We start from the raw sequence: 26,850 nt of genomic DNA, 5'->3' as shown, positions 1-26,850 counted from the left end.
CCTGGGATGTGTAACAGGAACAGGCTTTCAGAGAAGTGTTATTTTCTGCAGCAGCTATAACACAACCTTCTGGAATTCAGCACTTGTTTTGGCTGTGTGCCACAGTAACTGAATTTAAACTGTCTTAGGGGTGTTTACTGTTGCCAGCAGCATTTCTGCTGGAACCTGCTACATCAGAGGGAAAAGGGAGCCAAGCTTCCCTCTATTTAATCAGTCTGCTTTTCACAAGGCAAGCTGAGAGACAGGAATTCTCCCCAGATCTATGGGCTGGGAGGGAGTTGAGCTCTGTTTCCCATATCCACAATTTAAACGAGTGATAGAAAATAGAGCCATCATATCATCATCCTGCCACTGTTGATGAGGTGGTGTTGGCAGTTAGCAGCCAGTCAAAGAGTGGATTTAAGTTTGGGGGTCCCACATTCTGCAAGGATGAGCAATGTAATAAATGCTCCACTTGAAGCTGCTCTCTGACAGCTTGTTCTCACACTGTGTATGGACTCCTGTCAGTCACATCAATAAATACATATTTTTGGTGCATTGTTAGGGTTTGAGATTCAGCTAAGCAGCCAGGTGGAACTCAGTTTACCTAACACAGAAGATACTCTGGAATTAATGAGCAGAGAATACATCAGTTTCTGTTAAACAAGCACTTACATGTATGTGTGTGTGTGTGTGTGTGCATGCACACATTTGAGGCTCAGCAGGATTTCTGGAATTTCATGAAAATCTCTTCACCCATTGCCTAAGCTGTAATACAGCATTTTATGACTTGAAGTGTAAATGATAAAGAAGTGACCATCATTTTCAAGATTTCTCAATGAATAGTCAGACAAAAGGTCAAGCATGTAAGCAAATATATTTCATTTGTATTAATGATTTGGAGATTAATGATCTTAAAGCTAGCACTGATAAAATTTGACCATAACATGTAAATGAAGATAACAAAAAAAATGGATGCAGAAAATTAAGTCATCTGGGAATGGCAGTCAAAAGCAATAGGAAATTTAGCAACAAAACTCGTTTGTATTTATGGGATCATTGGGTACAGACACATACACAAAAATTGTGACCAGGAATGCAGCTTTTGGAGGCTAATTGAATTTGTGTGAGGGAGACAGTGAGCTGTCCTTGGCAGCTCAGTTGATGGCTCTTGATTTTTGAGCACTGGATGTAAAGTGTGATATGAAGGAGAAGGAGGAGGAAGAACACTGTAGCCATGTGACTGTTCATTTTTGCCACCTTTATACAAGAGAGGACAGTATTGTCATTTAGGAAGACTAGTAAGAAATTGATTAATTAATCAAAAAGAAATCAAAATCAGTTAATTAGTTTGCACTAAAGATGTTTACCAAATCTGCACTCAAATACTGTTGGTGTGAGATATGCCTAAAATTAATCTGTAAAAGACATGGTATCTCTGCTAGGCACAAAAGAGAGTAGTAATATTGTAACATTACGTATCACACTGATCAGAAGCTTCATAAAATGTAAGCTTCTATTATTTAAAAAAAGTGGTTGGATTAAATTGTCTAGAATTTGTAAAATAAGTAATATGGATCTTTTTAGGTTATGGTTAGTTAAATACCTGCCTGTTTTTACATTATGTTACTTTGTTATTTAATAGTCTATTTTTCTTCTTCTTTTTTTTCCTGGGTATTAGGTTGACAATACAAAGCAAGTTTCCACCTTTCAGGAAGTGGTTCGTGGAGAGGGAATATTACCTGATGGTGGAGAATACAAGCCACCTTCTGATACACTGAAAAGCAGAGACTATTACTCGGATTTCCTAATTACACTGGCAGTGCCCTCGGCAATAGCACTGGTGCTGTTTCTAATACTTGCCTATATCATGTGCTGCCGACGGGAAGGAGTGTGAGTACTTGAACATTCTAATAAGTAACTCTTGATTTTTCTAAGATTATAATGCATAGAAGGTTATTTGTTAGAATATCTCCATTCAGTTCATTGTAAACATTTAATACAGGCCAAAAGGTATCTGCTTGTAATACTGACCTATTTGACACTTGAGCAAATGCACTGATTTCAAGCAAGTGGATGTAGGGCCTTCAGTTGTTCTAGAAAGGATTAAAATACTCAACATATGCACAAAACTCCCCAAAATCTCCACATGTGCACAGCTCTCCAAAATGCCTCCAGCAAATAAAATAGTAATAAAGGATCATTGCTTCAGGAGAATATTAAGTAATTTCTAAAATGCTAACTTTCATAATATAAACCTGGTTAAGGGGATTAACTGAATTTAGACATTGTCAAAGAAGAATACATAAAAGGAAAGCAGCAAGTAACGTGATTTCTGCCATTTCTTACACAAACTACAACTTCATTTTGTCACAGAATTTCTTTTAGCCAGAAGCTTGTTCTTTAACCTGCATTTTTCATTTCCCTGTGTGTGTGTCTGTGTGTGTCTGTCACCACTATCACATCTCTCTACGTGCGTCCATCAAGGCCTCATCATAAACCCCGTTGCAAATGCTGCCAAGCTGCGTTTAGCAATAACCTTGTCAGCATTTCTACATCATGTACTGTTTTCATCATCAGATAGATTAATGTTCCAACTATCAATGCTATTATTTAATTCATAAATTTTGTTTTGTTTTTAGGGAAAAGAGAAACATGCAAACACCAGAGTAAGTGTCTTCTTTCCTGTTATTTTTCTTTTACCATTTAATTTTCATTCTCAGTAGCTTGCCATGCTTCATACATATGTGTCATAATCTTCTCTCATTCTCTCTAATTCATGGTTTAATTCATAAATGTGAAAGCTGCTTTTAAATCAGTCTTGGCAAGGATAGAAGACCACAATAAAAAGGGTTTGAAATTAAAGACTGTAATCCAAACTAAAATAGTGCTGTTAGAATAAATATGTTAATATGCAATTAATACTCCTCGTTATTGGGCTTCCCAGCCTGTCTCTTAAAGGCAGTGAGCAGGAAAAGAAATAGCCTGGAAGGTATCCAGTGCCTATAATATGGAGTGTTTTAAAATTAATTTACAAGCTTTTATGAATCTACCACAGGAATCAGGAGCTAACTGAAATTAAAATGAAACCAAATTGCAGCAAATAAATGGAACATCAGCCACAAACTGCACAGTCTTGAATCCCATGAAAAATATCTATTCAGACAGAAAAATCTAATGGAATAATTACTGCCTTAAAAATTAAATAAATATTTATTAATTTAACTATGTGAAGGTTGTAATTGTTGCACTGTAGTCTGTAGCATGCATCAAAGTCCTTGTACTTTAATAATAATAATAATTGTAAAATTCTCTCTGTTTTGATAAAGCACTTAAAGTATGTATTCACTATTTTATTTCCTTGTGACACAGCATCCAGCTGGTGCACCACAGTGCTATTCAGAAATCCACCAAAGAGCTCCGGGACATGTCCAAGAACAGGGAGATCGCGTGGCCGCTGTCCACGCTGCCCGTGTTCCACCCGGTGACGGGCGAGATCGTCCCGCCCCTGCACACCGACACCTACGACAACACCAGCATGCCCCTGATGCAGACACAGCAGTAAGTGTGCACACTCAGCTCTGCCTCTTCATGCCCTGCAGGACCTCACTGCAGGTCCCTGTGCTTGTCCTCCCAAATGTGTTCATTGTGGGAGCATTCAGTAATGACTCTCCAGTTCAAGATTGCTCTGATGTTTGCATTTCCAGCAGGAAGAAAGGCCTTCTGTTATAAGATTAAATGGCTGGCAAGAGGCTGCAGGCTTGCAAGAGGCTTGGAACAGATAGATTTCTGCATGTTTTGGAGAAAAACTACTTTTGACAGAGGATTCAATTAAAACTGTTCTATTTTAGACACCCTTCAGGGTTCTGGTGTAAAACTAATCACCAAATCTGTGGTAGTTTTATACCAGAAAATCCAGACTTTGTAAGTGGTTAGTCATGTACCTGTCACACATGGTTTGTGTTTGAAACGTTGACATTGAACAGAAGAACATACTCCATTACTCAGATAATACAGGCTTGCCAAGAAAAATGCTCCTAGCTCTCTCCCGTTTCCATTGTTGTCTCTCACTTTCCACAACAGAAACTAGAAAAATAATTAATTCTTGTTCCTTAGAGTTCATTTATCAGTAACTTAGTGAAACTAGTGAGGCAGACCAATGCTTGCACATGTTCTAAATCAGATAACTCTATAGAGCTGTAGCAAAGAGGCATTTCTGGAAAGGTTGGGTTGAGGTACTGAGCAGATCTGAGGCAGTGGTCAGGAGTGGCTGGTGTTTTCCAGTGCTGTGCTGCAGCACCAGCTCCAGCTGGTGCCTCCTCTGCTGGCAGGCCTGCATGGCCCCAGTGGCATTGGTCCTGTGCCAGCTCTAACTCAGCCCTAATTTACACGTTTGTCCTAAATCCCCTTCACAATGTAGATCCATGCTGCAGGAGTGTTTTCTTCTCCCTGTCCCAGAAGCTAAATTCTCCAGAAAGAACAGCTGTATAAATTATTCCTTGTACAAGTGCTGCAAAGTGCTCTGCCCCATCTTTTACAGCTCCTTCTCTATTCAGAATGGCAGTTTTTATGACTGGGGTGCCAAATCCTGTACCAAAAGCTTTCTGGAGTTGTACATAGGGTATTTATCTGCTTCACCTAGATTGTACCCCCTAATTCCTTTCTGTAAAAACACCTCTATCTGATAGCTGTTAAAATGGACACTTAAGCAGGGCACAGAAATGCAACTTTGCCTTGGTAAGTGAACTGGTCTGACACGTAGAGGTGGCTGACCATTCATTCCACAGCCAATAACTACATTGCAAATGCTGTCACCTTTGCTGTATCCATGGCATATGGAATATTCACTTACAGAAACCAAACTTTGCTGAACTCCAGAAACCCATGGTGACTCTTGTTGCCTCTGGCGTTTCACCAAGTCTGAGCCTTTGAACATGGCTGACAAGTGAAATAATAAGAACTGCTTTAGCACTGATTGTCTTTATTTCATGGTCGTGGCTAACCTTTGGACATCTGTATTTGCATAGCGAAAATAGATTATTGCTTCATAAGCAAAAAAAAGAAGTGTAAATACTGACTGTTCATCATAATACACTTCAGACTTTGTATGGAAGCATTAAAGATATTAAATGGTTTTTTATAGGAACCTGCCACATCAGACTCAGATTCCACAGCAGCAGAGTGCAGGTCAGTACTCAGAAAATACTGTAATTATTAAGTGACCAGTGTGGAGAAAACACTAGTCAAAATGTATACAGTCTGTGGACAGTGGAAATAATTTTCAAATAGAGTGAAGTATTACAGAATTGTCATTCTAGAATTTTTTTGATACATCAGTGAAAATTTTGGCATGGAATTGATTAAACAAGGAAGAAATGCTATGTTAGGATTCTGCATGAGAAGCTGAAATTTGGTTCAGCTAACTTAGAAACCTCATATAAATAATTTTCTGTTACATGAAGCTACAGCCAGATTCCCAAATGCAGCTACATGGTTCAGATTTTGACACTTGATATTAAATGTAATTTTCTAATTCCCACAAATATTAGTTAAGCTTTGAAGGAGCTCTTTTCTGCAGTTACTAGACAAAGTGTTGATACTGGGGAGTCTGTGGTGAGGCACATCCATGCTTCAGGTTTCCTGTGTTGTAGTCATCACTTTTGCATCATTCTCACAAATGCTGGTGTGCTGGTTACTGACTGAGGTCAGGAATGACCCATCAGACTGAGGCTGACTGTCCTCTCTGCTTAGCATCTCAGGTTTGAGAAAAACCTACAGCCATAGCCATGGGAGAGGGGGTAAAGACCACACAGGGAAAAAGTAGAGGCCAAGTGTAATTTTTAAATATTCAAAGAGGTAGCAAAATCAAAACTCTAGAGAGATTCATGTTCTGAACATAATATGGGAACTACAGCTCCAAGCAGAAGATTTGTTTTAACTTAGGAGTTACATAAGCTACTCTTTCTTTTCACTGAAAATGCTTCTTCTTCATTACTGCTTTCGGGGATTAAAGGAGAATTTCGTATGACAACATTTCAAAGATTTGAGGCAAGTATATAATAGATGTTTCTCTCCATGTGGGTTTTGTTATGTGGAAATTAAAAACACAGGTATGAAATTCTGATAGCAGTTCTGGTAGCTTTGCCATTTGTGTTCTTCACTGTACATATGCTGGAAATGGTGAATGACTCTGGCAGTCAAAGCCTTGATCCAGAGCCTCCAGCACTGGCTGGGGTGATATTTAGTACAGCTCTTCTCTCTCACACTGTTTAGAAGACAGAATCAAAGTGTTACACAAGTGCTGCTCTTCTGCTATGACTGTTTCATTTCAAGAATTCCAGTCTGTCTTGCAGCAAATAAGATGCAAAATCACCTGGTAATATTGTACAGTGACAGCAGTGAGGCATTTTTGCAAAGGTATGAAATACAAGCTAGCTAGGTCTGTCACTTTTGAGTAGCACTGAAAAACTGCCCTAAAATTAGATCTTAAAAATTCTCTTGTGTCTGTATTTTCTGCAGTACATTATTTCTGTAGAATACAACTGTTCTTTCATATTCATCACAGATGCTGCCTGTGACAAGCTCTCAGAAATCCGGGGGGGCGGATGGTGGAATGAATTTGGGACAGAGGGCGTTTCCTCCTCTTCCCTTGGTTTATAATGACACCTTGCTTTGTAGCTCAGGTGTGCAGGTGACCCTGCAAGCACTTCCATGACGTGATGGCACGTGCCTTTTGCAGCTTTTCTGAAAGGATATCCATAACTCCTGTTGCCAGAATGTTAGAATTTTAGAAAGTCATGATTTAAAACAAAATTCAGCCACTACTAAGAGTTTTTAGTGGCGTGAGTACAAACTTAGCAATTGATTTTATTGATCTGCACAAGTAAGAAATTTAGAGAAATAGAACACCTAAGACAAAAAACCTTTAGAATAAGGCATTAATAGTTACATTTTCTTCTTTTCCTATAGAAAACTCACAGTAATATACTCGGGGAATTTAACATACTGTCAGTCACAGTTGTGAATAAGAAATTTCTATTTTAAATCTTCAGTAGACCATATTTAGTAAAGAGCAGACCATGGATAATAACTGTTGTCCACTTCAGGAACTATCTGAATCCCCAGTAAGGAATAGTTTTATTTTAACCTTATATAAAAAGGCAGACTTAATAGCTGACATAATGCTTGACTATTTCCCAAAGTTAATTGGGAAAGAATTGTGTGAGATGTGACCACTCGCATCTAATGTTTATTACAGTGATGAAAATTGCTACTGGTCTCCAGGATGAACAGATACATTAGGTTTTATAATTGTGTCTCTGTCAATAGGCAGAATTCACAAGGACTGTTTAAGGTGCTTGGATGAAAAAGCTTATAGGGTGTTCCTATAGTATAAAAGACTAAGTACAGTGTGTACATCATGTACCTTTCTGCACATGTACTTTTCTGCACATGTTTTGTGCCTCAGCTTCCCTATGAAGTCTGTTAGATCCCAAGTAGAAAGATAAATTTTAGTTTAACAATCTCTTCCCAGCCCTCTCCCTTCCCATAATAATTCTTTGTCATGTATATGTTGTCTTTTGATCCAGGTTGTACTTGCAGTGTTTCTCCAATGTGGTTGTTGATAAAGGAATAATAAATGCTATTTATGTGCTGTCCTCATAGTTGACAGCTCAGTACTGTTGAAGCATCATGTGCCACTGATGGATTATATAAATTCTCATCTCTTTGCAGGTAAATGGTATTCCTGAGGAAAGAAAACTAACAGAAGCAATGAATTTGTAATCAAAGAAGGCAGCAAATTGTCTCACTTCCTTATTTGTTCCGGTTGATGCATGAGTTTTTCTGGTGTATATTGTGCATGCCCACACTATTATGATGCTTTCAGTGCCAGGAGTACAATCACTTCCATATAACTGATGTACTGTATCCTTTTGTACTTTGGACATTTTTGACAATTTGTAAACACTGATAACTTTTTATATTTGTTACATTCAGGAAGTAATCTTTAATGTATATATATACATATATATATATATGTGTATATATATATGTGTATATATATATGTATTAATAAATATCAAGCTTTATTCTGTCTTGTGATCTCTCCTGAAAGTTTCAACAGGGAAATCAAACCTTCAAAGGATTTCAGACTGTTAATGGGATGATACAATTGCCTAACATTTGCACAGGAAAAGAAGTAGTGTACAAGCATGAAAACTTGTGCAACATGATGAGGCTCCGAAATAGTATTGCACATATATTAGGTATTAATTTTTTAGAGATTACCAAATATAATGAGCAAAGTTATTTTTTGAAAGTAAATAAAGAAATAGCCCCCCAGAGAAAATAACTAAAACTTTTCATGATAAAAATTGGGTTTCTCTTCTTTTAACAGATATTTATGCTATTTCAAAACTTGTAAGCAATAAAGCATTTAAAATCTGTCCATTCATTCACCTGGTTATGTTAGAAGAAACTGTTACAAACTATTGAAGGCAAAAATTAATGTCTGCAAATAACAAGGGTTTAATTTGGTACAGTAAACCTGGACTGACTCTTTAAAAACACTCTAAATTTTTTGTGGTATTCACAATAAAGAGCCCCAGTGTTGTTTATTTTTTATATCCTCCACATTTTTTTCTTTTTGGAGTGCAAACTGTTGTGGGAGAATTACTTATCCAGTTAACCAGGGCTAACATTTTCACATCCTAAAAAGGACTTAATTAAAGGCATACTTTGCTGGGAGGTGGTTTCTTTGAGAGGCATTTGTCCATGCAGCTGAAGCTTAATAATATATGGACTTTGCTAAAAGGATTTGAACTGGGGTTTCCATGTTTTTCAATAGACAACTATAATTCATCTACTGACACTTTTCACCAGCTTTTAAATGAATTTCTGATGCCTCTTTAAATCTTCAATTTAAGGAGATCATACAGGACTTCAGAGTCTGCAGCTGTAACAGCTGACACCAAGAGTTTTTGGGGTTTTACCTCAAAGCATGGCATTGTTTTAAGCTGACACTTATGCTTTGTCTTTTTTCTGTAATATTTTCTCTTTCAGAAGCTGTATGCTCATGAGGACATTGCATTGTAAGCAGAAAACTGCGTCTGCTTTAAAATGGCCAAGTCCTGGCTACATTTTCTTAGCTGAGGTTCCTGAAGTCTCTGCTAAGAGAAATTTGAGTAATTTTGGAATTTAAGACTGAGGATAAAAGGAATCTGTACAATGAGGTCATTTTGTAAAAAGACCAAAGTAGTTGCTCTTGGTTTTGTGGTTTTTGGTTTGTTTGTCTTTTGTTTTTCTCTTTTTACAGTTATGACCCAGTTCTGTCAAAACACAGAACCTTGATTTACATTAATTTTTAAGCATCAATGATGTGTTTGTGGGCTCAGACCTGAATGCAGGATTTCAGCAGATAGAACAAATCCTGAGCTGCTTTTTAGACTAATTTTGAGCACCACCTATGATCACTGTGGCAGCAAAGTAGATAAGCAGTGCTCAGTACGTGGTACCTACTTGTATGTTGTCAAACCTTCAGTATCAGTTTACAGAGCTGTTCTGCACGCTCAGCACAGCCCACAGCACGTGGCAGCAAATCCTGCTGGTGGCTGTTAGACCAGGAGAGGTAGCTCAAGCCACAGGCATTCAAGCTGAGAAATTAAAGGCAGTTCCTGAAACAGGTGGAATAAAGAGCCATTCCTACTCACTTTTCGAGTGGCATCCATCATGCCTTCCTACCTCATCCAAAAGATACCAGGAAAGAGACTTCACCAGTAAATCAGCCTCCTCAGAGACACCCCCCTTCTTTCCAGCAGCTTGGATGGTTATCAGTGAAAAGCAAATCACAAAACTGCACACTGAGGTTTATAGTAAATTAAACATTTTCATCTCTTACCCAAGCTGTAAAAAACATTCAAGTACAATCAGCATTTGGCTTCTGTTACTTTATACTACTATTTTCAGATGTATCAGCTGTCAGTGTTTTGAAACCAAAATGAATGGAATGGATTTTAAATAATGATTTTTAATGCAATGTAAGATTAAAGTTTGTAAATAATTCTGGGTATGGATTATAGTAATTTCTGATAACTCCAGGATGACATGACAATCAATGGATCTACCAGCTGAGCTGCTCCCACCTTATTTGTATTAATGTAACAGTGTCAACATATTTAATGAAAAAAATTGTTACATACATGCATAAAGAATTCGTTTGTAGCAGTGCAGGCTCCACTTATTTTGGAAAGAATCTAATGGTGTAGGTCACTTGGGTATTAAGAATACCTGAGCTATTTTATGATCGAAATCTTCATTTATCTGAGGTAAGTTTAATAACAAATTATTTATTTTTAGTTATTAAAACAATTACTATGAAGCATAGATTTATAAAGCTGGTTAAAGACACTTAATGGCTAAAGAATTAGTAATAATTAAGACAGTAAATTCACAGCCTCTTTTAACATTATATGATGGCAATATGAATGGATATTGTATTAAGTTGCAGCCAAATTAAACAGAAAGCCCTACACATCTCTTTGTACATACATGAAATGTATGATCTAATAAAGTGGAAAACACAAAGTAGTGAAGTTGTTGCCTGATTATTTTACAAAAGGGTGCCTGAACAACATTGTTATGGCTTTTAATATTCCAGCCACAATACTGCATGGTCAGGTCTGAGACCTGGGGCAGAGCTAATGGTGCAGAGTTTGTTTAACTCGGGACAATGCCTATACAGATATCCTAACTGGACAGGAGGGAGAGGATTTGCCACACTTAATATCTAATTAAGTGGACATGGACTGTGTATCTCCCTGATGATAAAATCAGGAGCTTTCGAGAACAGAATCACAGAATATGCTGAGTTGGGAAAGGGACTCATCAAGATCATTGAGTCCAGCTCCCAGCCCTGCACAGGACCATCCCCAGGGGTCACACCAAGTGCCTGAGAGCATTGTCCAAACACTTCTTGGACTCTGGCAGCTTTGGTGCTGTGACTGCTTCCCTGGGGAGCCTGTTCAGCCACCTCTGGGTGAAGAACTCTTTCTGATATCCAGCCTGAACCTCCTGACACAACTTCAGGCCATCTCCTTGTGTCTTGTCATCAGTCACAAGATTAAAGAGATTGGTACTTCCTTTGCTTAAGAAGCTCCTTCTACTGAGAGTGGGATTTAAGTAGCTCAAGGAGAATCTAAATTCCATAACTCAAGCAAGTCTTCAAGCTGGGCTTGCTTTCTTGATGTTGCCAGACCAAGGAGAAGCCGAGTCAGTTCCTCTGCTGTCCTGCAGAGTTCCTAGCAGGGAAAAGTATCCAATGCCTCCTCTGCAGAGTTCTGCTGAGACCCCTGAGCTCCAGGCTGGCTTTGGCTGCTGGAGCTGGAATTTCATCAGAGCAGGGACAGGGCCACTTAGTGCAGAGCAATTCCTGCACTGCATCTGCCTTAGTTTGATACAGTGAACTGCAGCACAGCTAGAGACAAGCAATAGAGTTGTTACTTAAATGATGCTGGCCCCATTACAAAAATAAGCATCCACAGCACTTTTATTTAATGTTTAAATTACTTCATATTTTTACATAACCTGAAAAGAAAATATATTTATCCCACATACAGTAATAGTAAACAAGTGCATTATTTCAAACATTAAAAATAAATCTTTTAACCAAGTCTGTACAACAGATAAATAGAGTTATATCTACAATAGTTATGTCGTGAAGAACAAAACAAAAATTATCCCTCAAGCTCACAGTTCCCTGCTGCTCATAATACTGGCATAGATGAAGGTTATGCTTGCTATTCCCCACTATGGTGTCCACCAACACTCTTTCCTTCAGTCACTCAAATGTATTGATCAATGAGGTTAAATTCCCAAGCACTGGAAGTATATGCACACAGCTGAGTATCTTTTCAGTATCTTGAAAACAGCTGGCAGGCTTAGTAAAATTGCTGTATTTGGGGGAAGTGAATGATTTCTTTTTTGTTTTCTGTGATGAATGACTGCTCATTCTTTAAAAGAAACTGTTCTCCACCACACACAAAAAAAATAAATTGAAGTAATTATTTTCATAAATTTGTTTTGCATTCATTCATGGCTGCAAGATTGAATTCAATGTTTTACCTGGGATAAGAATAAAAACATGCATGTGACAGTATATATGGTGCAAACTAGGATTCATGTTCATTATCATACATAATTGCACATATGCTTGGAAAATAATATTGCTCTCATGTTTTTGACTGCTAACAAATAATCAGAAGAAAAATAAAATGAAAAAGCAACCAGAGGTCAAACTATTACTTGAACAAACCCACAACCAACCAAGAAAGGTCCATAACTTCACTGATTAGTAGAATGTAAACAACAGCTTGCCACTGCCACACTGAAGGACTGTTTCTTTCAATTTTAAGGTTTTTGCTAAAGGAAAAAATTAGAAAGACTGGGCACTCCTGAAAAGGATGGGAAAAAATTTTTCTCCAGACAGCTCCAATCTCATTTCACTTGTAATTCTGAGACTCAACCATCTTCATGCAACAAAGCTGACCACTTAATCCCTGCTCCTCATGATGCCAACAGACTGACTTGCATCCTCTTAAATGAAAATGATATTACAGCATAGAATATGGCACTCTAGTGCTTAGTTCCCTAGCGAGACCTAATTCAAAGTCACCTACAAACACAGGGAGAGGGTCAAAGATCACCATTCCCCTAAGATCTGATGGAGTGGATATGATGGGATTTCATCTGACTGAAAAAGGTTGGAGAGCCTTCCACAAATTTCCCATCTTGAACGGAGTCTCTGAATTTTCATTTGTTTGTTCACTGGGATTGTACACAGAACTACACACAGTTAAATTAATTAGTGAAAAAATTTATGAAAAAGCAAACAATTCTAGGAAGAAAACCCAAATTCTCTTAATAAAAAAAATTTGTCTCTGAATTCACCGTATTCGCTGAACACATCTTAAATTTCTAAAAAACCCTCACAAAGTATTATGTAAACTTGTATACAATCTTCAACCACTGAACTGATGATTACTTTTTACTTCCACATCCCAAGGGTTTTATATAACATGTACTACTATTTCCACCCCAAACACTATTTTCTAACCAGCAAATGACCACTTTGCTCCAGCACTGCCCTGGTCGGGCTGTCTCGGCAGCGGTTCCGGCGCTTCCCGGCCGCGCTGGGCGCGCTCCCTGCCGCGGAGGCAGCGCCTGCTCCGCGCGGCGGGCGCTGGAACAGCAGCGCCAGCGCAGCCCCGGCCCCGGGCTCGCCCAGCCCGGCTGAGCCCCGGGACGTGCCCGTGATGCTGCTCAACCACCGCACTGCCTCGTGCCTCGCTTCAACAGATATGTAAACAGAAACAAACATCCAGTAGAAAAGACTCATTTTCACATGCAATTCTGTACAGTGCACTCTTGTTTCTCAGATTATTTGAGAAGGCTATTTCCACACAAAATATGTACATTTCCACTATATACATTTTCCACACGTTTAATTTAAATGTCTTCTTGTACCTCCAGTTGAGAAGTTTTGTTCAGGCAGACACAAAGTAAACCCGAAGAAAGTTTCCAAGTTAATGCCTTGACTGATCTTGCATTGCTGAGAAGAAGTGTAGTCCAGAAAAAAATCCAGCTATGCATAGCAACCTTTTCAGCAGAGTTGAGTTATCTTTAGGAACCACAATCTGTGCTAGATCATTAGTGATCTGAGAAATCTCATGTGCCACGCACACAAATATGAAAGTGCTGACAAGAACGTTAAACATTGGATATCCAGGAATGAGCACCAAGATCCCCTTTGTGTCTGCTGCCAGCCAAATATGGTATTGGCAAATGAAGAGCTAAAAGAAAAACAAAAAGTGTTTAGCAGTACTTATACATGTAAATATTTTTACTTACCAAAACTCATAGAATTATTACTATTGCATCAACTGACACACTGCTGCTTAAGTTGAAAGCTGTTTTCCACATGACTTTGCTACAGAACAAAACCATGAACTTGTTAAACCACACGGGGTTTGCTTGGCCCTAAACCAAATACAGCCCAGGGGAGCACTGGATACATCCCATCAGAGCAGGGAAGAATCTGCCTTCCCCAGTTTCTGCCTCTCTGGTGAGGCTCTGAACTGACATGTCTGCAAAGAAGAGAGAATGCTTCACCTGCTGATGAAGGCACAGCTCCCTGGAGCTGATCAGCACCTAAAACCCACCAGGAAGTGGAAGAGTGAAATGTGATCATTTAAAAAACCCACAAAATCCTGTACCCCATATACACTGTATTGCAATGAGTTTCTCCTAGAAATATAATTTAGTAATACAATAAAATGTCACAGTTAATACCACTAAATGGCAAATAACATGGGAAGGAATATAATTCCTACTGTTTCAAAACATACACAATGGAACAAGGTTACACTTGCATTAAGAAGGGGTTTATTTGTAATGGTAAATTTCTTTATTAGTCACAAAAAGCTTTCTAGGGCAAACACATTTATAACTGTTCTTACACTAGTAAGTAAAATTTATGCAAATTCTTCAACTGGCCTAAATTTTTATCTTCCAACAAGAATTAAGCTTGCTACTGTGAGACAGCTATTTCAGCCACGATTCTTAAGTGCAACAAAAGCTATAATGCTAAAAGAGGTCAAAGATGACAGCATGGTATTTAGTAGGCCAATAAATCTTTTCTTTATGTTATAGTCCATAGACAATAACCACCTAACACCACCTTACATTTCTAAGTTTTAATGCACTGCACTTCTGGTGATTCTACTTACCTCTAAAGAAATTTTGCCGAACCAGGCGAAGAACGAGCTGTACACAGATCGGACATACCCGGGAATGTTCCTGATGAGGATGAAAGCTAAAATCTTTGGGTTTAAAAAAAAAAAAAAGGTAAAACAAAGGAAGTGACTGTGGATGACAAGCTAAACAACACATAAAAGGTGTATCCATTTTCACTGCACTAAGTGAAGGGCATAATGCATTAAAATTTCTTTGAAAGCAAATAAAAATATAAACCAAACAAAAATACATGCAGTTAATACTTAACAAAGTAGATGTTGAAACTAAAAATATTGTACACAAATGCTTACAGCATAGCAGTTCACAATTGCATCTCCAGTAGAATCATGGCCTTGATGCTGACAGGTGTTACTCCATGCCTCCTAGGCATGGTCACAAAACATGTAACACCATGCCAGCCTAAAATAAAAGTGGCCACAAATTTGAGTTAACCCTCAATTTTTAAAGAGAGGGTGTCAAGATGGACAAAATAATATTAAAAATTAATATTATCCCTCTTGCAGCTCCTCAAGAGAGCAGGACAAAATAATGAGAGAAGAAACAGGGCTCAGAATGAGACAGCTGGGGCTTAGTGGGGCAGGGCACACAGCAAGAGGAGCATCTAAATTTAAGAAAACCACATGCATGGCTCTGTGGCCCACATCTTCTCTGTCTGGAAATGACTACAGGGTCCTATAGGTTGCTTCCTACACTAATACCTCCCAAACACTCCTGCTTTTCTACACCTTTCTTCTCTTCCACAGCTTTCTTCTTTTCCACTGCTATGTAAATAGTCAAAAGTTGGGTTTGGACCTAAATGGTGCATGTGAAACCTACCTTAAGGGCATCCACATAAATCAAAACCACAATCACAGTGTGCAATTCCAGGGCTTAAAGGCAATGAAAAACTGACTAATGTTGTTAAACTAGATTCTATCACAGTATTCAAAAAGGACTAATAATTACCTGCACCACAGAAACAGAAGGATGTAGCTCATTGCACTCTGTCTTGTTTTTACAGCTACTAGCCCAAATAGAGTAGGTCTAGAAGATATTAGAAAATTAGTCTGTGTAGCAATTATATGGACATATAAAAATGAAACAAGAGTATGATATTTTGAATTGTTTTAGCATTAGTAGGTTCACCAAGATGTGGGACACTAACAGAAAAAAACTACATGACTTAACCTTCGTGGTTCTCTCAAATTTTTTTTTGCAACTAATGAATCCTTATCTGATGAGTAATTCTTAATACAACTTTTTTCATCAAAAATAGATGAGCAATCAAGTGTAAAGTTATGAGTTGTGTTATCTATCATGTTATTTTTTTGATTCAATTTTCTTTTAATCTTTGAAATAAACTGAAAGAGAAATGATATTTTTGTCTACATTTGACTGAACAGAAAATATTTTAGTGAGTAGATAGGTAGGGCTGTACAAAAAAATCCAGCTAAAATATCTCCAGATAAAGATTTGATTTTTCCAGGTTTGTTAGATAATACTGACTAAACAACAACTTCAGAAAACTTATTTTTCAGATATTTACAAACCTGATTATACTAGGTTATAATAGATACTTACCAAAAAAGACACAATTGAAATAAATAATAAAACATTTGAAACTCTGTTGGAGAAAAGAGGATCTCCTTTTCCTTCTGATATCATCTGATGTTTCTGCAATGCCAGATAAATAAAAGCAAACAGCATCCCATGAAAAACCACCTGTAAAAGACAGAATGCAATTTATATTTCATGGCTTTTACAAGTACTTCAGGTATAAACCCTTACTAGAAATGCTACCAGATAATGTAGTTTTAATGCTACATTTCAAAAGGTCCTTTCCCAGATTTACTGAAGCAAATGAAACCAGACTTTCTGGTTTTATGACACAAGATAGTCATAAACTGAATTTTTAAACCTACAAATAAAGAACATTTACTAATGCTTCAGAGAGCATTAAAGACAAGACAATTAAATTTCAAGAAGCTTTCAAGTACCTACTATCCCCTCTGCAATCTGTCACCCCTGAAAAGTCTTTCTCTGGGGAAAAACCACAAGTCTTTGGCTTTCTCCCAAACTGGCAGGTGAAAACATTCAAGAGAAGCAGGACAAGTGCTTCCCTCTCTCACAACACAATTCTTCAACTGAGTGTTTTAGGGTCTTATGCCACGTTCTCAGGCCCACACAGTGCTTGTTCTCTGTGCTTATTTTGAGCTCTGCTCCTCAGCAGCACCACCCAAGCCCCAGTGCTCACAGGAGCCAGCAGGGAGCACGGGCTGCCAGGCGGGGTGTGCTGCTGTCCCCGGGTGTGACAAGGCTCGGCCCCAGGGGACACACGTGGGACTGATCCCATTAAGGGTAAGTTCAGCACTTCAAGGCTTCCATCTTAGAAACTCCACTCACCTTTGCCAAGAAGGAAAGGAAAAAAGACCAATGTCTCCCTGTTCTAGTCCCCCCCCATTCCAGAGTCAATAACTGGAAGGAAAGCACTTTCCCAATGGAAAACAATTTAAAAATAGGTACAAGAATAGTCCAGTTTGGGCACCAAGACCCTGATTTTAATGTTTTATATTTCACCTTAAAAGAACTATATCCTTAATTGATGCAGCTTCCAAAAAGTATTATTAAAAAAGCTACCACAGTAATTTCCCTTGTCTTTCAATAGCCTGAAGTGCTACAGGTGTTACATTTTCACAGTAAAATTTTTGAGAAAAGACAGATCTAGGATACTTGATAACTCATTTTTTTAAATCCAGAAGCAAATAAATAAACCTCCATCTTTTAAGCAAGGCTCAGATAGACATTTGCAGTACTAAAGTGGGTACAGCTTTGTCTTTTATTAAACACTGGAGCAAACTCCTGTTTTGTCTGGAGGGCAGGAAAACAACCCTCCCTCTTCCCACAAATTAAAACATACATTTAAAAGACAAGTAAAAATTTATGCAAATGTTACATACGTAGCGATCCAGCTTCCACCTAAACCACCATTCATAGACATTCCCATTCAGTTCAAAACACTTGGACAATGGCCAAAATGAAAATATCTTCTCAAATACATCCTGTAAAAGACAAACATGGACAAGCATTAACACTAACATCAACTGTATTTACTGAATTTAAATCAATAACATGTTAATATTATTCTACCCTTATTTCACTAGCTACATGGCACTAGAAAAACAATAGGGTTCCTTAGAAGTCTTTTCCCCACAAAAGGAAAAGGGAAAAGGAAAAACTTCTTCACATGAGAGAGAGCTTGAGTTTTGCTTCCCCTTAAAGTATTTGCATGCCTTCCAGTTTGTACTGCTCCTCACAGGGAGAGATCCGCTAACAGGTTGTGATAAGAAATATGCACTCCAAGACTGCAGTTCAACAGGCTGAAAACCAGTGAGGGATTAAAACCACACAATCCCCCTGTAAGATCCTGGAGAGACAAACTCTACCCTGACTTCTTTCTGTCAGCTGTACTTATAGCATGCAGGGAGTTGCTAATTTAGCCTGAGAACCAATCTTTTGATGTGGTATCAAAGCCAACACAGAACTTCATTATCACTGTATCACCACATGCATCCCCATATGCTGGCAAAACTCAGTAACTCTAAGCACATGAAAAAACCCCACCCCAAACCCAAAGCACAGGCCCTTGTATTTACTGCATTCACAGTAGTACATTGAAAATATGTCAAACATAACAAACCAATGAGTAAGACACATAGTTGTGGGTTTTTCCAGCACCCAAACCGATTCAAATATGAGAAGAAATCAAAAGGTTCATTTTTTTTTTCTTCTGTATTTATGATACTGGAGCAAATATAAAAGTTATGAGCACATCAAAAAGTAAGACAGGTAATAATATACTCTTAGGTCATTAAGGATAAATAGAGCCAGGATTTACAAACCTGAGAATATGACAGAAAATATATACATGTCAGTAAGCAAATCAGCTTCAGCAGTAAACCAAAGTGCCACAGGCAGCTCCCTGAGGAAGAAATAAATTAATCATTATGCTGTCATTAATTTTTCAACAGCAAGCCCCAGGACACATTAAGTAATAACTGCCAATTATTTAGTGTAGCTATGTTTTGTAATAGATCCATTCATAAATAAATGTTCAAATATTGCCAGCAATATTTTATCACTATCTACATTTAAATTTCACTTTAAGCCATTAAAATAAACATTCACAGCGACTAAAAATCTGAAAAGTTTTGAGCCTAAACTAAGCCTCAATTCTAAGACTGGGACAAAATACATAAAGAAGAGAATTTAGGTGTTCAAACAGAAACACTGTTTTAAAACCTCTGCTTTCCCAAACACTCTGCACAGGCAGTCTTTATTCCAGGTGAGTGTAAATAAACACATACATAAAAATGCCTTCCTTTTGTTCATGTGAAATGAGTAAATATAATTAAACTCTGAGATATCAGTTTTACTCCAAAGTTTAACTGCAGCTCATTAAGGACAAGTATCTTGTTGAAACAAGCCTGAGAAACTACTCCTCAAAGCTGTCAAATAAGCTCTATCCAAACCTCAGCATTGCAACAGAGATCAGCTCCCCCTCCAACCATATAAACTGGGAGCTGTAAAGAGGATCATAAACAACTGAAAGCTATCATTGAAAGATTTTCCAGTTTCACAGTACACTATTGCTCCAAAGTACACAAGAGTAATTTCTCTGTTTCTGGGAAAAAATAAAAAAAGAAGGAAGATATTTGCCTTTAAGATAGCTTGTAAAACTACTCAAGTGTATTCTTAGATCTATTGGTATATATTGGATATATCATATTTCAAGCATAAATATTTCCTCATCAATAGTAGATTTAGGCTCTAAGATTTTTAATTAGCAATTAAATAATAAGCATTTACCACATGGTTTGCAGCTTTTTAAGGAATTACAACACATAAACTGGGATTTCACTTCCATTTTTATTTAAAATATTTGTACCACAAGACATACTTCTGATAGCTCATTTAATCTAAGATATTAGGATAGCAAGCCCCATGTTCTTATTTGGCCAGCTAAGGCAGAACTGGTGCTCAGGATGGACAGACACCTTGGCAACACAGAAGGAGAAAGTCTAAACACTCCCTGTTCACACTGCACCCAGCGCACGACAGCCACCGCCCCAGCCCCAGCAAGCACACACAGTGCAATCTATGGTTTTCATTTCCATCCAGGAAAATCACAATTCTTGTAAAACACATTCCTGATGATCAAAACCTATTAAAAAGTGTTCTAATCTGACTGTAACCAGAGGCAGAGTTTAGTCATCATCTGTTATATATTTCAATTGACCTAATTCACCTAGAAACTGTATTTCTGTGAGCAGCTGTTTAGCATATTTTGACTAACAGAGACTGAGATCTACTAACAATGCCATTTCTGTATAATTATCATTATAATAACATACATATTTTATAGCAGAAAGAAAAAAGAAATCTTACCATTTGCTTTCTTCTGGACAATCTGAGGCCATACAGCTAAGGTGGCATAAATGATCATAAACCAGACAGTGACTAACGGCACAAAATAGTAGAATTGGTAAGGTCGGTCCATGACTATGCACAGTACCACAACCAAGAAATTGAGACGAAATAAAACCTGAGGGGTGTCAGAGGAGAGAAGACAGAGGATATGTAAACTGGGAGGCAAAGCTGAGAAAGATGAGGACATGTTCCTTTAGCACTGTACAAAAATATCTGCATTTTACATTGAAACATGGATAAAGTAGCACAGGGAACATCAGCAGGGCAAGGTAAGATTGATTATGTGGTTCTGGACCTGTCCTACCCTGACCTGCTTGGGTAGAGATTGTGATGAAAATAAGGTTCACCCTATCTAACTATTTCCCAGGCAGGGGACCAAGTGCTCTAGTTGCTGGATGCTGTTAATGTCTCTCTTTCCCCCCCCACAAAAGCTACCTAGGCTAGCTCATTTACAGCCAGGGTACTGCCATCAGCAGGCTGTAAATGTACATTTAATAAGCACAATGACCTGAGTTACAGGACAATGTAAAACCTAATTGCAACAAAAGATATGCATTAGAAAAAAATTAAAGTACTACAGCATATGCTGCAAAACCTAGGAGGAAAGCCACAAAACAGGTATGTTGTCCAGTGTTGTTATGGTGTGAAAATTATTTTTCTTTATTAGTAAATGTAGGCTCCAATACACTGCCTTTGGAAGCCTACCTGGCTCTTTATTTACATATTTCTATTTACTGTAAATTGCTACTGCAATGGAATCTCCATTGCTATTTATTAGAAGATACTTGTCTTGTAATTTCAGAGTGTACATAACTACATTTTTTTACATTTTAAGTATCATTTATATGATTTAAGTTTGTATTAGATGAACACTACCAGTTAAACAGCTCAGATTACATAGACACAACAGTAATTTTTATTGTTTAAACCTTGGTTAAATGAGTTGGTATCACATTATTTAGAGAGTATGTATATAATATGGATATTTTGCTATCTGAAAAATCTATTTATAAAAATAGTAGGGAGATATTCTTACCTGACATACTCTGTATACACCAAAGTCCCCTTTTATCCAAAAATACGAGAAGTGCCCATAACCTGTTTGAAACAGATATGCAGCAACCAGAACTCGAATGTGCATGTACACAGGCAAAAACTGTTGAGAAAAATAAAGTACTTTTTATAAATGTCCAGGTAAATATTTTTTGCTTTCCTTTTGCTCCCTCTCCTTTATGCTATTTCTGCATTGCACTAAATCAAATTTAACCAAGAAAAGAAACACTGGGGTACCTTGCCCTGTTTCTTACTAAGCTCTTTTGGTGTCCTAACTTCTCATGTTAGGACAATTTTTTCTATTTATTGCTCTACACTTGCCATATTCTATTACTAGTTATGAGAGACTTAAGAAGGGCTCTTTGAAAGCTCACCTTCAACAGTTTCAAGTTGCTAGCAATTAAAAATAAATTAATGCAATATTCTACACAGAGGACACTTTTTTTTTTTTAACTGGTCAAGTAACATATGTTTTTATCAGCAAAAAAATACACTTAGAGAGAAAAACTAAATCTGCTAACACCATGTTTAAAACAACAGAAACAATAGCATTACTGACTCATTCTGTTCAGTTCTAATGTCCATTTACACTATCTTTCTTTTGAAATACAATACTCAAATTGCATTCCCCCTAAAAGCAAAAGAAATTCAAATCACTTACAGTGCTTGCTCCAGAGATATGATAAACCAAAATAACAAGTTGCATCCAGCCCTTCCATTCATCAGTCTGTTCTCTATTTAACACTTTAGTCTAATGCAAAACAAAACAAGAGTGTTGCTATTCCAAAAAGAACAAGGAACATCTACAAAGTGAGGAGAAAAAGTTCAAACAATAAACCACTTTATGGGTAAATGGGTCTCTCTCAACTGTAAAAGTCTTGTCTAATGGGCACAAATTTAACATTATTTAAATTCTCTTTTAGCTGAGTTCTGATCAATTCCAGTTTGGAAGAGTGCGAATGACTAAAGTGGTGATATCCACATGGCTTCAAAAAGCCTTAGCCTCTGTCTAATTCTATGCAGACACTATACTGCTCAAGATGGCATTTTTTGCAGGTGAGCTATAATGACTTTGAAAAATTAACCTTGAATACTTAGAAATGGGTTATTTTACACACAAATTGGGAAACAACATTTTAAGTGGGATGCCAAGGTGATCATTACCTCTTTGGTATTTTCAGTATAAAATACCCCCAAAACCAAGATATAGACGATGGGTATGAAGAAAGATGAATGTGTGTAAAATTTATTTTCCTTCATGAAAAGATTTGCTCTGTCACACAGATAAAAATAGGTCATGATTAGACCAAGTTTGCAAAAGCAGTGTAAGAGCATCTCTAAAGTAGAAACGTTAGGTGTGCTGATGGCAGGTTTCTTCTCCTCTCCACTTTCCAAATCAGTGCATGATTTGTTCTTCCGATAATTATTCCGATGAATTAAGCTGATAATTAAATATCCAAAAATGGACAAAGTAAAGAAACAGAAAGCTATCTTCTGTATCAGAGTGAGAGGAGGCTGAGGCTGGCAGCAGGAGCCATCAATGGGCTTCATTATTTTATTGCAGTAGACATTCATAAGAATCATTGCATTCTGTAAAAAAATAAGCAGTTTTGGTAATTAATTTCTAATAAGAAAGTTAACATTTCCATTGAAAGAAATTTTTTTCTGCATCATGAGCTGACATCAGACATGCAATTCTCCCTTATCATTACAAAAATAAAATCTTACAGTCCCACCATATACTCAGTTGTATCTAACAGTCCAATCAAAACACTTCTTCCAAAAAAAAAAAATACTTGAACTTCTACAGGTAAGCAAAAATGGCTAATCTTAGAACAGGAGGGTTCTCTCATTATTTCTGTAAATGAAAACCAGCTCACAAACTTGGGTTCTAAAGAGGCACAGAAATGCAAGTCTCTGAAACATGACAGTGAGACTGAAACATGTGGTAAGATGACATTTAGTTCATCCAGCACTTTAAAGCAACTTAAACCTGCAAAGAAATGGAACCAAAAGTGACATAATGGGAGAGTTTTTCACAAAAAGGGCAGGCTGAAAACCTCAGAGGGGCTCACTGCATGCATATACATATTGGTTAGTAAAAGAGAAGAAAGAAAGTCAGAGACACTCCATGCAACCAGAGTGATCTATGCTGTGTTTGTTGGCTTCTTCATGCTCCTTACCAAACCAAATTTTCTGGACACACAGGGGGAAATTTAAGACTTACTTCTTAGCACTGCTTTACAAGTCATTACCACCTTAACACATTCATACACATGAAAGCATGAAGTTTGCACTCAGGATCTAAAAGATCTAGTGGATTAACAGCTATTTAAAAATAGTTATGCACTAATGTTTTTGCTATTATGTTTTTTAAAATGCCTATAAAGCTGACTGCACTCCCACTCACTGGAATTTTCTGAACAAAATTCCCTGACAAATGCAGTACTCATTACTTCCATACTGTTTGCAGTTTCAAAACATTCACTTCAGATCTTGTTTTACTATTAATACTTCCAATGTTGACCAGTGATAAAAACACTTACTGTATCTCTGCTTGATTCAGGGAGATGCAGGCCATCTGCAGATTTCATGATAGTTTCTTGTGCTATCAGTTTTGATACACTGAACACTTTCACTTTAGCTTTGGAATTTCGGGAGCTGCTGTTCAGAATACGAACAGCTGCTTCATTATACGCATCTATTTTCTCATTAGTGATCATTTTCCGACTTTCACTCAGCATATCTTCGTAAACAGGATCTGAATTTCAAAGGACAAAGAATGAACACATTAATCTTAGACTTATCAATGGATTTCCTTAACTCAAGTTGCACAGGCTGCTTTCATTTAAGGTCACAATTGTTTAATTGTACAGAAAAAATGTACAGCAAGGAATGAATGACTGCTACAGTTACCAGAGCTGTTATTATAAATGTTCTTATCACCATTCCCTATTAATGCATATGTAGTTGTAGGTTAGAAAGCTCTGGCCACACATGAATGCTTGTTTAATTTCTCTGAATCCAGGAAAAGCAGATAATGCTAAAGTGCAGAGCTGCTTATGCTTTCTCTCAGCAATGGAATCACCCAAGAAAAGACTCCAAAACGAAAAAGGGCAGAAGACAGGCAGCGGAACAGACAAATGAAAAAAAAAACAACAACAAACTTTCCTCTTTTCTTCTGTGGAAAAAACCCCAGCTCCTCACTTCTCATAGGCCATAAATGTACTCCACTTGCTCCTCTTGATTCCAGTTTAACTTGAAGCAGAATCTCAGTTTTACAGAGAAAAAGGTTGACTTCATTGCCTACAGGCTTCAGAAATTATGTAAAGCTTAAAAGAAAGTGATATGGGGTTCTAGATAAAAGGTCAGCCAGAGGTCTTTAAGCTCCTGTGAAAAGTTCCTGCTGTGACACTCTGTGAGATGCAGATTGATTTACTTTAGATACATCATGCCTATATTAGGATAACCTATGTCTTGACCACTCTGTACAGATTGCTTCTCCTCCCACTTGGGCTACTGAAGAGCTCAGAGATTATGTAAATGGACAAGATCCTCAGCAGTACCATGGTGGGACAAGTCTGACAGCTAACTGCTTCTGCTATCAATATCCATGGCTTTGAAAGCAATGGGAGACAGATTTGTTGATTCAGATTTACCTCTAGAACCATCTTTGATAGAAACTTGGATGTGACTGTTAGGGTACAGCTGGGTATACTGCTAACAGGGCTCAAAATCTGCCTGTTTGTAACTAAGGTGATGACAATCTAAAATGGTGTGTCCTGTGGCAAAGAAACCAGGAGAACATTCTACCTATGAGCTCATTGCTCACTTTCAGGGAAATATTTTAGTTTTATTGAAGAAAAGCAAAACAATGTAAGCTTGGTGCCATAATAAAAATCTCACTAATTCATTGTGAGCCATGATTTCTCATCCCAGCGTCGAGAAACAAATTTCATTCTAGCGACTTAAATTCTCTGTATTCTCCAGAGTGTGTGTAGTCATTGTAGACACACACAGAGGATGCACTTGTTCAACTTCTTCTATTATTAATATAACCTGAAAATTCAATTGAACAAAAACCACAGGAATACTGCTGTTGCATGCACCTGTACTCTTGACTCTCAGGAGGTATGTGTGGAGCACAGTGCAGGGAGAACAGACCTGGTGTGCTAAGTCTGAGAGTAAGCTAACAAAGAATGAAGAGTTCATAAGGCAAAAGCTTTTCATGCTACAGCTTTGAAATCTCTATCAGCAGTAGCAGCTATTTACGTATCAGCTTAGTTATGATTGCAAGAAAGGAGAGACTGAAGCTCAACTAACACCTTTTTCAATCTGCAAGTAAGCAGTATGGATTAAGTTTTCCATAGCCTACAACATACTAATTCAACAGACAGTAAAGTTAAAAATTGTTACCTACTGTTCATTACTTTACCTTGTAAGACCCAGTAAACATCACTACTTATTGCTAATTTTTCCAAAAGAGGTGCAATTGAAGTGATATTGATTTTATATTGTGCAAGAGCTTCATTGCTGCCATTGTGAATCTTGATAGACCACTGGAGAAAAAAAGAAATAAATTCAGAACATGTATGTCTGAGGATCCGTAATTAATTGATTCCCTTTCTCCACTTGTAGCTATTTTTCATTACTTCAATACAGCTAGAATTCTTCAGCTTTCTATTCAAATGCGCTAAAAAAATTACATTCAATCACATCATCCAAATACAGAGTATTTAACATTCACCTTATTTAACATTCACCTTATGTGTATATTTGACTTTTCATAAATAAAATTTTAATTCAAAGTCTCCTGGCTTTATCCAACAATGAAGTAGCAAAGCCATTCTTGTTATTGAAAAATCTTGGCCAGTTCAATCAATTCCCCTGTAGACTGACTACAGCAAGAGATGCATGCAAACAAAACCTGACGGTGGTATCAAGTTCCAATATTTCCATCTGTTTTGCAGATATCCGCAAAGGGAAAGAAACCTCAAAAACCAAACAAGAGCCATTTTAATTTCTGGTTTTATCTTCTATAGGAAATCCCTGGGAGAATGCTATACCCACTCATGAATTCCTCCTAACTTTTGAAAATTATTTCCCACACTGTATGAAAAATGGAGGCAGCTTTTTTTTTTTAGTGTTACTGTATCTCTACTGACCTAGTAAAAACTAAAAAAAGCAAAACCATAACAATTAGCCTAAATGTAGCAAACCCTATTTATCTCTAAATAGCCACATAAAAATTTCATCAGAAGACAAGTACACTGATTAATGCACTTCCTGAAAATATTATTCAATATAAATTAATACTCTGTGAAGCCAAACAACATACAGCTGCTCTGAGAACTCCCACTGGAAAAAAAGCAGCAGTTTCTCCCAGCAGCTAAATACTTAATTTGAAACACCAACATATCTAACAGACAGTTAAAGCAGCATGTTCCATGCAACAGGAAGTGAGGAATTAAGAAGCAGAGCATGATAATGACATTCTCAGAGAAGCTCCTTTTCCCAAAATAAGAAAGCATCTGACTTTTG

The 26,850-nt window shown here is 37.4% G+C and overlaps 2 protein-coding genes across 12 annotated transcripts in view; one reads left to right on the top strand and one right to left on the bottom strand.

Annotated features, from left to right (window-relative positions):
• SGCE (sarcoglycan epsilon) overlaps positions 1 to 10,565 on the top strand; it is a 33,262-nt gene extending 22,697 nt beyond the window's left edge. For 4 of the 10 annotated variants that reach the window (XM_064704317.1, XM_064704324.1, XM_064704321.1 and 1 more), the window contains 6 exons: positions 1,661 to 1,872; positions 2,622 to 2,648; positions 3,352 to 3,540; positions 5,123 to 5,166; positions 5,993 to 6,027; positions 7,714 to 10,565. In XM_064704317.1, coding sequence (XP_064560387.1) covers positions 1,661 to 1,872; positions 2,622 to 2,648; positions 3,352 to 3,540; positions 5,123 to 5,166; positions 5,993 to 6,027; positions 7,714 to 7,764 — 558 coding nt within the window. In that variant the 3' untranslated portion in view covers positions 7,765 to 10,565. The remainder of the gene's footprint in view (positions 1 to 1,660; positions 1,873 to 2,621; positions 2,649 to 3,351; positions 3,541 to 5,122; positions 5,167 to 5,992; positions 6,028 to 7,713) is intronic. The other 6 variants (XM_064704318.1, XM_064704323.1, XM_064704326.1 and 3 more) reach the window with 5 other exon arrangements.
• A 941-nt stretch (positions 10,566 to 11,506) lies between these two features.
• Positions 11,507 to 26,850, bottom strand: part of CASD1 (CAS1 domain containing 1) — a 28,298-nt gene continuing 12,954 nt past the window's right edge. For both annotated transcript variants that reach the window (XM_064704315.1, XM_064704316.1), the window contains exons 7-18: positions 25,745 to 25,868; positions 23,856 to 24,070; positions 22,474 to 22,899; positions 21,971 to 22,060; positions 21,293 to 21,412; positions 20,215 to 20,371; positions 18,669 to 18,748; positions 17,727 to 17,828; positions 16,351 to 16,491; positions 15,736 to 15,813; positions 14,763 to 14,855; positions 11,507 to 13,826 (exon numbers count right to left, since the gene is read on the bottom strand). In XM_064704315.1, the coding sequence (XP_064560385.1) occupies positions 13,560 to 13,826; positions 14,763 to 14,855; positions 15,736 to 15,813; positions 16,351 to 16,491; positions 17,727 to 17,828; positions 18,669 to 18,748; positions 20,215 to 20,371; positions 21,293 to 21,412; positions 21,971 to 22,060; positions 22,474 to 22,899; positions 23,856 to 24,070; positions 25,745 to 25,868 (1,893 nt within the window). In that variant the 3' untranslated portion in view covers positions 11,507 to 13,559. The remainder of the gene's footprint in view (positions 13,827 to 14,762; positions 14,856 to 15,735; positions 15,814 to 16,350; positions 16,492 to 17,726; positions 17,829 to 18,668; positions 18,749 to 20,214; positions 20,372 to 21,292; positions 21,413 to 21,970; positions 22,061 to 22,473; positions 22,900 to 23,855; positions 24,071 to 25,744; positions 25,869 to 26,850) is intronic.

This window comes from Zonotrichia leucophrys, chromosome 2 (genome assembly GCF_028769735.1).
Source record: "Zonotrichia leucophrys gambelii isolate GWCS_2022_RI chromosome 2, RI_Zleu_2.0, whole genome shotgun sequence".
NCBI lineage: Eukaryota > Metazoa > Chordata > Aves > Passeriformes > Passerellidae > Zonotrichia > Zonotrichia leucophrys.
The sequence above is the reverse complement of the archived record's forward strand: the minus strand, read 5'-3'. Positions and strand labels throughout refer to the sequence as shown.